This window comes from Buceros rhinoceros, unplaced genomic scaffold, assembly GCF_000710305.1.
Source record: "Buceros rhinoceros silvestris isolate BGI_N320 unplaced genomic scaffold, ASM71030v1 scaffold40547, whole genome shotgun sequence".
Taxonomy (NCBI): domain Eukaryota; kingdom Metazoa; phylum Chordata; class Aves; order Bucerotiformes; family Bucerotidae; genus Buceros; species Buceros rhinoceros.
The window spans coordinates 2377-11513 of NW_010423466.1; the positions used below are offsets into that span (position 1 = coordinate 2377).

The 9137-nt window shown below is 43.5% G+C and overlaps 1 protein-coding gene across 1 annotated transcript in view; it reads left to right on the top strand.

Annotated features, from left to right (window-relative positions):
* The window catches only part of ALG8 (ALG8, alpha-1,3-glucosyltransferase), a 10388-nt gene extending 2370 nt beyond the window's left edge, over positions 1 to 8018 (top strand). The window contains exons 4-13 of the mRNA XM_010140426.1: positions 1128 to 1237; positions 2200 to 2267; positions 2772 to 2898; positions 3460 to 3563; positions 3678 to 3798; positions 4086 to 4225; positions 5037 to 5176; positions 6153 to 6250; positions 7033 to 7105; positions 7787 to 8018. Coding sequence (XP_010138728.1) covers positions 1128 to 1237; positions 2200 to 2267; positions 2772 to 2898; positions 3460 to 3563; positions 3678 to 3798; positions 4086 to 4225; positions 5037 to 5176; positions 6153 to 6250; positions 7033 to 7105; positions 7787 to 8018 — 1213 coding nt within the window. The remainder of the gene's footprint in view (positions 1 to 1127; positions 1238 to 2199; positions 2268 to 2771; positions 2899 to 3459; positions 3564 to 3677; positions 3799 to 4085; positions 4226 to 5036; positions 5177 to 6152; positions 6251 to 7032; positions 7106 to 7786) is intronic.
* The last annotated feature ends 1119 nt before the right edge of the window (positions 8019 to 9137 follow it).

The window sequence follows — 9137 nt, forward strand, 5'->3', positions numbered from 1 at the left end:
GGGAAATACCAGAGTTGCTTTAACCTATTCAAGGAGACATTTGGAGTGCACTGCTAAACACAAGGTAGCTGTTGTTGTCGGAGATGCTGTTGCTGTACGGGTGATGGGGTTTGGACATGTTCAGATAGTAGCTGCTGTCTCACACCTTACAGGTGTTTTGTTTCTGTCACCAGGTCTGTTTTGTAAGAGTTTGAGGACAGCTCAGGTGTGCCCAACTGGTTCTTCCTGTCAATTTTCTGCTCTTCTAGAGTAGAAGTATAAAGGAAACTTGCGAGAAAATGCCAGTATCATCAAATATGCTAATTCACTCCAGTGGCTTTGGTATTCTTTGGTGATAAACTGGTTATTCCAAGTCTAGTTTAACAATATTGAGGTTGTATGTGTAGAAATCTTTATCTTACACCAAAAGAGTATGGGGGAGGAGATAGTAAAGGTCTTACGTCATTTTATTACATCAAAATCTTGGTAGAAGATGCTCTGTTAGAGCACTGCCTTAGCTCCTTTATTACTTTATTTGGAACGGGCTGGTTTTGCATTGCAGCTTTTTTCCATTTATTGTTTTGAATCGGGTTCATGAATGAGCTGGATTTCTTAAAATGGCTCTAGCAATTCAGCATAAATCATCCGCAACTTCTTAATCCAATCTAACCTTACCTTCAAAAATAATGCAGACCATATGGCTTCACACTGAAGAGTAATTAAGATTTTTTTTTTTAACCAACAGAAATAGCTCATAATGTTGGGGGGAGCCAGGTTAATGTCCAGCAGAAGACTTTAAATACATTGTGGTATGTTGTCTTCAGATGTATCAATACGTTGTTCATTCAAGAGAATGTAACAGCAAACAGGTTATGACAACTCTAACAACAAATGTGAGACTTGAACCTGAGACTACTTAAGCTTTAGCATGTGGAACATACAACAGCTGTTGAAATTTAAAATCCTTTTTTTGCTAAACTTTATTCATGACACTGTCGTCTCTTGATGAATTTAGCAAGAATTTTGTTGCCGCCTTCCAGCCTAATGGAATAGCTCTCTGGAGATTGAGTGCATTCTCAGCTCTCGGAAGACTGATGGCTTTGTTGACTGTTTCAAGTAACACTTCTGTCTCTTCTGCTCACGTTCAGGTGCTGCAGATGGGTAAATGGCAAACGAGCTGCAAAGGATATCCTGGAAAAACCAGCCTTTATACTTGCTGTTCTGCTCCTGTGGAATTTCGGGTTGTTAATTGTGGATCGTATCCTTTCAAGGAGTTGTGGGTTGTTTGTGTTTTGTGTTTTTTTTATAACAACCTGTTACAGCAAGAGGTACAAACCCATGGATATTATACCATGGCAGCAAGTAATGCTGCTGTTCTGGTTTGTGGGTTTAGTTGACTGACTTCATGTTTTCCCTAGAATTATTAGTTCACAAAAAGGAAATTGTTCAGTTTTTGGTGTGATGTGCCAGAACTGCAGGAGGACCAGTCTGGCAGCAACATGTCTGTTCCTGCTGGCTGCCTCTCTGCCTGCCTACAGCAGTATTAGCAGAGATACCCTTTTTTTTGCTGGGTGGTGTTCTCGGTTTACCACATGGCAAGGAAAATCTTTACAAGTGCTTTATGGTCAGGCTTATGGTTAATGTTATGTGAGAATTACCAAGTTGTTTTTTTTAGAGAAGATAAACACCCCTGGAAAGTCCAATTATTGTGTGTCAGTCTTGACACCTTGATCTGTTGAGGAGGGAACAGAGGGATTCTTTCCTCTTTTTTGAGGAGGAACGGGGATTCTTTTATAGGAAGGGCTAGTTTTGTCTGTCCCAGTCCTTGTCTAAGTTGCTCACTTACAGGTGGTGGTGGCTGAGTGAGGGCTGCTGTCTCCATCCATTAACCAATGAGAGGCAGAAAGTAGTATTTAAAACCTCAAAAAGTAGTGAATTAACCTGTTACTTGTTTTGGTTTGTATCACCTAAGTGGGGTGATGGTATGTGGTCAGATTGTTGTGCTCTCATGAACATACTGAACTAGTATGAGTAGATTTTGTGTCTGTGCTTACAGGTGTGGTTAAGTAATCACTTTCTGTCTAGGTGGAGTGAATTTAAGGTTACTTTTATTTAAATTCCATTTTAGTTTGAGTTTATTGTTTATAAGTTTGAGTCTTCCTCGGAAGACTGACAGCAGTACAGGAAGTTTGCTTTATGCCTCTCTTGACTCGAGTTCAGATATTCACTTTCAGTACAACGGCTTTCTCTGCGGGCTGATGCTGCTTTCTGTTGCCCGACTCTGTCAGGTAAGCTCAAGTGGCTCTGCTCTGTGGGTTGCCGTGTGTATTTTAGGTGCATTAATGGGCTCTGCTGAGCTGTTCATATGGAAGGTTTTGGAAGCAGCTCAAAGTTCAGGGGTGCTTATCTGGATCTTCAGTTGCGGGGGGAAGAGGAGAACACAAAACTCACCATAATTCCTTGCTGATGCTGTAGCATCGCAGTTCCCTGTGAGAAAGTGAAATTCTCTGTCACTCCTCAGAAGCATGGCATGGTTTTCTCCCAAGTCACCAGTCCTTAGAAACACACCCCTCAAGCTGTGGGGAGGCAAGGCCTACCCCAGTTTTCCCAGTATCATGTGATACAGTTTCCCCCTCCATATTCTTGTCTGTAACACTGAGTTTGTAATTAGAATTAAATAGTCTCTTTTTTTCTGCCTGTGATAAATGCTCTGTCACCTGAGGTGTGAGGACCATTAAAACTTAATACAAAGGGAGAAACAAGTGGAAAATCTTGTTTTGCTTTTCTTTCAGAAAAGGTACTTGGAGGGCGCTTTTCTTTTTGCGGTTCTTCTGCATTTCAAACACATCTACGTATATGTGGCTCCAGCATACGGCGTTTACTTGCTGCGATCCTATTGTTTTACTGCAAATAATGCAGGTAAGGTGGGATTTTCCTCGCTCCTGTCTGGGGGATCGCGGTAATCAGTGGCGCCTGGGGAAGACACAAGACACACAGATACCATTAGGACAAAATGGCTGGGGGTCAAACAAAAGTTCTGCGTGGGGAGCAGATCGGTAAGATCTCTAAAGATCTATGAAATGTATTTATGTAAAATTCATGTTTTAGGGAGTTGTGAAGGAAACCCAACATGAAAAAACTGCAGCTGGCTGTTTGAAGCCGTAAGAATTATTCTGGGTATGAAATTATTAGATGACATCAGAAGCTATTTCAGAGTCCTCTTTGGAGTTTCTCTCCAATTCTTAGCACTGAAAAACATTTGATATTCCTCACAGAGGAAATGCTGAGATTTTGTGTAATGGAGGAGCTGCAGTGTGGAAAAATAAAGTTAACAGGTGGAGAAGGCAACTGAATGTATTGACAGAAAAGGCTGTGTGCTGCTTTGAGATGGTGCTGGCAATTTGCTGTTAGCGTGGAGTACTTTGACTCCCTCTCCATTTGCTGCAGAAACTGATTTCATAATCTCTTTGCTTCCTGTAGACGGGTCCCTGAAGTGGAGAAGTTTCAGCTTGCTTCACCTAACTCTCCTGGGATTGATCGTCTGTCTTGTTTCTGCCCTTTCATTGGGCCCCTTCATAGTACTGGTAATAACCCCCTCTTCACCTGTTATTCCCCTGAACTGTTAGAACATGGTGTGATAAAAATACGAACCACATCTCATCTCAAGAGGCCTTTTATTTTGTTTTTCTTTTCTGCAGGGCCAGCTGCCTCAAGTCATTGCACGGCTTTTTCCTTTCAAGCGAGGCCTCTGCCATGCTTACTGGGCCCCAAACTTCTGGGCCTTGTACAATGCCCTGGATAAAGCTCTAACAATTTTGGGTACAGTATGTGAACCTTGCAGTTCGGTGTCTATCTGCAGAGAGAGCTCTCGGTTTTAGTCTTACCCTTTTGAAATCCAGGTAGTAAATTATGTTTTCAGCTTGCCTTAAATTGTCCGATTGTCACATAATCCAGTGCATGATGTCTCCAGGGGTAGGTCAGAAATCAATCTTCCTGCTTTATCTTTTAAAATAGAACAAACTTGACCATGTATCTGCTTCAGCAACTTCTGTTTTCTTCATGAACATTTATTGGTTTGTGCTTTTTTTTCTGTTCTGTTTTTTTAGGTTTAAAGTGTAATTTGCTTGATCCCACAAAAATTCCTGAAGCCTCAATGACAGGAGGACTGGTTCAAGAATTTCAGCATACCGTCCTCCCTTCCGTGACTCCACTGGCAACGTTAATCTGTACTTTCATATCTATACTGGTAAGAACAAATGATGGCTTTTGGAAACCTGATGTGTTTTGTCCCTAGTAGGTTTTATTGGATAAGAGTGCACTTTACATGAATTTTATTTCCAGGCCAACACATAAGCTTTCTTAAAACCCCAAAATAATAGTAACAACTATTAGGGTAAATGTGGATTTAATATCTTTCTTGATACACAGTATTACTTCAGGTATGGCTAAAACTATGGCCTGTGTCAGCTCTAGCACAGTTAAGAGATTAAAAGCAATCTTGGCTCAAAACCACTCCTCATGCTGAGCTTGAAGCAGCCTTTTGTGATGGGAGTTAGTTGAACTAGGATGTGAGTAGAGACACTGATGGAACTGTCTGAGCAGTCTATGGTGTTCCTAACAGCATGAGCTACAGGTAAGTGTAGTGTTCTTCACCTGACAGGCAAAGAGTTGAAGGTTCAGTAATGATGTGGGTAGAGTCTTTTTCACTTAATGAGCAATTACCCTTTAACGGGAGATCTTGTTTCAACTCTTTGGTAGTAACTTTGATAGAAGAAGTTTAGTGGCTCAGATTCACAGACAGTTCTTGCCACACAAGGACAGGGGTTGGCTGTGGTCTTTCAGCCTGCGTTTCCCCGCCTGTTACGCTCGTGAAGTCCTTAAGCCTCTGCTCGTATGCCCAGATAGGTACAGTTCCTCCGGTGCTAGATAATGCTTGTGCCTCACCAGCATGACCTGGGTGGTGTTTATGGACATGCAGAACATCTCACTGGGCAGTGGCTTGTGTTCAGGATTACCAGACTCTTCACTGAAGCCCTGTTTTTGCCTGTCGTTTCTAGCCTTCTGTTTTCTGTCTTTGGTTTAAACCTCAAGGGCCCAGAGGCTTTCTGCAGTGCCTTGTTCTTTGTGCGCTCAGTTCCTTCATGTTTGGCTGGCACGTGCACGAGAAAGCAATTCTCCTTGCGATTCTGCCTCTAAGGTAAGTGATTTTTTTGTTTGTTTTTATGTAGGAGTTGGCCAAACCGAACCTGCAGCTACTTGTTGAGGAATCCTCAAAGAGGATCACTTTGTTTTCAGAGTATTTCAGGAAACAAATGTGTTTATAGAAGGCCTTAAGCTGTAAAGTTTTAGTGTGCTTCAAGGAAATTAATTTTAAGCACAATAAAATGTGGCCGTCTTAGCAATAGAATATGCTGATGCTGGTGTAGCACATGTAGGAAACTGGTGTGGTGTCAAACAAAGAGTATCTTATGGCAGCTCACACTGGCTTGTGCTTTACAATAGCTTGCATTGACAGAAGCTCTAAGCAGAGCTTTATTGGCAGTGGCCGATTCCCGAATCGGCTACATGGGGCACAGCGAAGCTTTGTGCTCACCTACAGAGGATCAGAAGGGAAGCACAGGGTGTCGGGATGAATAAGCAATGAATTTTTAGTCTGGCACACAGGCCTGCACACTATGTACACTGTTTTGTGTCTCTTTGAATGATGAGGTGCGTTAAGATGGATAGTATAGCAGAAAATCAGTGTGTTTGGAATCAGACACTTGGTTGCTATTAGAATAATGTGGAAAAAACACCCCACGCTCACAGAAGAAAGGGGTTTGTCTGTTAGGCTGCTTGCAGAAGGAGGAAAAAGTAACGATGACAGTGGTGGCAGCCAGCTGGCAAAGAAAAAAGACCTTTTGTAGAAAACTTCAGGCGTTTCTGATGATTGTGTTCAGTGGGGGTGTGGTGTTCTGGAGGAGGGTTTTCTGGCTGGTTTTGCTCCTGCATCTCTATCTCTGAGGCCACATGGTTTGGAAGCAGATGATGGCATTGCAGGTGCAGTGTTTGGAGGGACTGGGGTACCATGATCTGAGGTGTTTTTCCATCACTTGTGAATTGTGTAGGCCTTTGCTGAAATTTAGGTTTCTTCACTAAAAGACAAAAGTGTAACAAAATTCTGTCATTTCCAGTTTGTTCTCTGTTCAGAGAGCGAAGGATGCTGGCATCTACTTGGTTCTGACAACCACGGGGCATTTCTCCCTTTTTCCATTGCTGTTCACACCACCAGGTAAAGTGTTTTCCTTCTTCCTATGCTTTGGGGTGTTTTTCCCAGAGATGATGTGCAGGTAAAGGCTTCGGATTATTTTCTGTAAGCTGGAAGCTGCAGGAGGCTCTGTCAGCCTGTCCCCATAAATACAGCCTCTCTGACTAGTAAGAAGAAACGTTGGTTTTAAAAGCTGTAGAAGAGGCATAGGGACAGACTTGTGACAAACTCTTCCTTCCTCCTCCCTTTTGAATTAATCAAGGATGCCTTTGCTTCACTGAAACCCATCATAAAGGCTGTCATAGCTATGACAACACTGATCGTCATCCTCTGGGAGAGTTCAGGTCCACACTCACTCCTTTGACCTGATGCTGCTTATTTGCCGTAGTGAAAGCCACTGCCTTGAAAAATGAGAAACTTCCTCCATTACTTAATTTTTATCTCCCATGCAACCTAGAATGAAATAGCTCTGATTTGGCTGTCACACTTGTTCTAAGCTTCCCAGCCCAGTAATTTTTGATTTTTAATAGGAAAATCTGACTTGCAGTGGTATGGTAATTATCATGAGTGAGTTCAGTATGTTTGTAGATAATTGAAGTGTCCTACAGATATCTGGCATTTGCTGTAGTAAATACATGTGCATATTTGTAGGTATTCTAAGCAGTAAAACATTCAGTTCTGTTTGGAGGAAATAATTAAGTTGGACAATGCAAATGTGACTAGCAGGACTTAAAGATACTGAAATTTATACAGCAAGAGGCTTTTGTAATTACTTTTAAAAGTATGTTATGTTCCTTCTGTTCCAGAACTTCCAATTAAAATCCTCCTCATGCTGCTGTTCACTGTTTATAGCTTCTCTTCCTTGAAATCTCTATTCAGGTAATTAAATTCCCAGCACCACGAACAAAACCATTTTTTCTCAGTCCCCAGGAACAGTGTCATGAGGGGTAAACAGCACAGAATATTTCCCAAACTTCCCATGGCAAAGTCAGCTGCAGTGAGGGATGTCAGAAATGCTCTAAACCTGTATTTGGTACTTCAGATCCCTGCTTTTAGGGAATTCTCTTCCAGCTGGGCTGCTTTTCCCCCCTTAGTATTCCAGAATTCAATTCTTCTGTCTCAAGAGCTACAGAGAGACATTGTCTCTCACTGAAACCTCTGCAGCAGCTTCATTTGTCTAGAGATGGAACCTTTGAGTTTCTTGTTCCTAACTTTAAAAAAACCTCAACTTCCTTCCAGAAGAACAGGAATTCCCTTGTAAACTACCTGCAAAACCCTACTACCAGTATCCTTTGCAGCAGGGGTTGGTTTGTAGCACATAGAACCAATAGCTTGGGGAAAGTGGTTATGATAAATCTGCCATTGCTGGCATAAACCAGTGTCCCTGGAACGAGTGTGAGTGAAAGTCCCTGTTCAGCTGATCACTGAAACGGTGGGAGGTGAAGCACAGCGGCTGCTGAGATGGCAACTCCATTCCAGGGCGTCTGGGAACTCGGTGTGAAAGCCACCTAAGTTCACATCATGTGTTTCATGCTATCTTTTTTTCAATTCTTCTGTCAGGAGAGAGAGGCCTCTCCTGAACTGGCTGGAAACAATCTACCTCATCCAACTGGTGCCTTTGGAAATCTTCTGTGAAATTATATTCCCTCTGACCCCGTGGAAACAGCGCTTTCCGTTTGTCCCTCTCATGCTGACCTCCGTATACTGTGCTCTGGGCATCGCCTATGCGTGGCTGAAACTCTACATCTCCGTCTTGACTGAGAGAATTCCCGTCAGACAAAAGGCTGAGTAGAGCTGCAGAGCTGGGACCAGTCCTGGGTTGTCCCTGTGAGGGGATGGTCCAGCATGCTGAGGAGGTGTCACAAGGACACACAAGACGTGGCATTGCCATGAGGGGAGATCTTCTTCCAGCCCCTCTGTACTGCCCAACGATGATACCTCTGATCAGAAGCACTCGCCACACTAATGTGGGGTGCAGCAAGATGCCATGGATAAACTGTGAAGCTTAACAAGGTCCAGATTTCTGTCCCAAGGAAAACCCACCCAGCTTTCCACTCCTGTTTGTATTGGAATAAAAAAATCACTGTGCCGAAAAGAGCATTGTATCGGTTTTCTGGGGAATCTGTCAATTAAAAACTTGGGGCTTTTTTTGTTTGAGCGTTTCTTGTGGGTTCTCCTCCTTGCTGGTTGGAGAGGAGAGCCCCAGGATGGTTGTGCTCTTTGTGTTCTTCCACTACTAGGGATGTTAAAGCAGAGCATGGCCCTTGTGAGGGCAGTGGGTGGGCACTGGAGTCACTGGCCATTTTGTCACCAAATAGCTCGTACATTTTCAGACTTTTTACTATGGTTTTCATTACTTTCTCATGGTTTCTCTGGGTTTTTTTACTTCATTAACTACTTTGGTGCAGTCAGTTTCTGTGACTGCTGGGGATGCCTTTGTGCCACTTCTACCTGGATTCCACCTTCAGTCTAAGCCTTGAAGCTCTGGGCAAGGTAGGGCATCCACAATGCTCGTGTTTATCTGTCATTCTGCCTAGGACAACTGTAACATTTAAAAAAAAAACCCAAACAACTCTTCCTGGCTCTTCAGAGGGGTTTGGACAGGCTGGAGCTGCAGAGGCCAATGTCTGGTCAAGTGCTGTGTGCTGCAGTTGGGTCACGCCAACCCCCTGCAATGCTCCAGGCTGGGGAAAGAGCGGCTGGAACTCCCTGGAGAAAAGGACCTGGGGGTGTTTGTTTGTCAGTGGCTGAACTGGAGCCAGCAGTGTGCCCAGGTGCCCAAGAAGGCCAGTGGCATCCTGGCTTGTGACAGCACTGGTGTGACCAGCAGGACCAGGGTAGGGATCGTCCCCCTGTACTGGGGAGGCTGCCCCCTGAATACTGTGTCCAATTCTGAGCCCTTCCCTGCTAG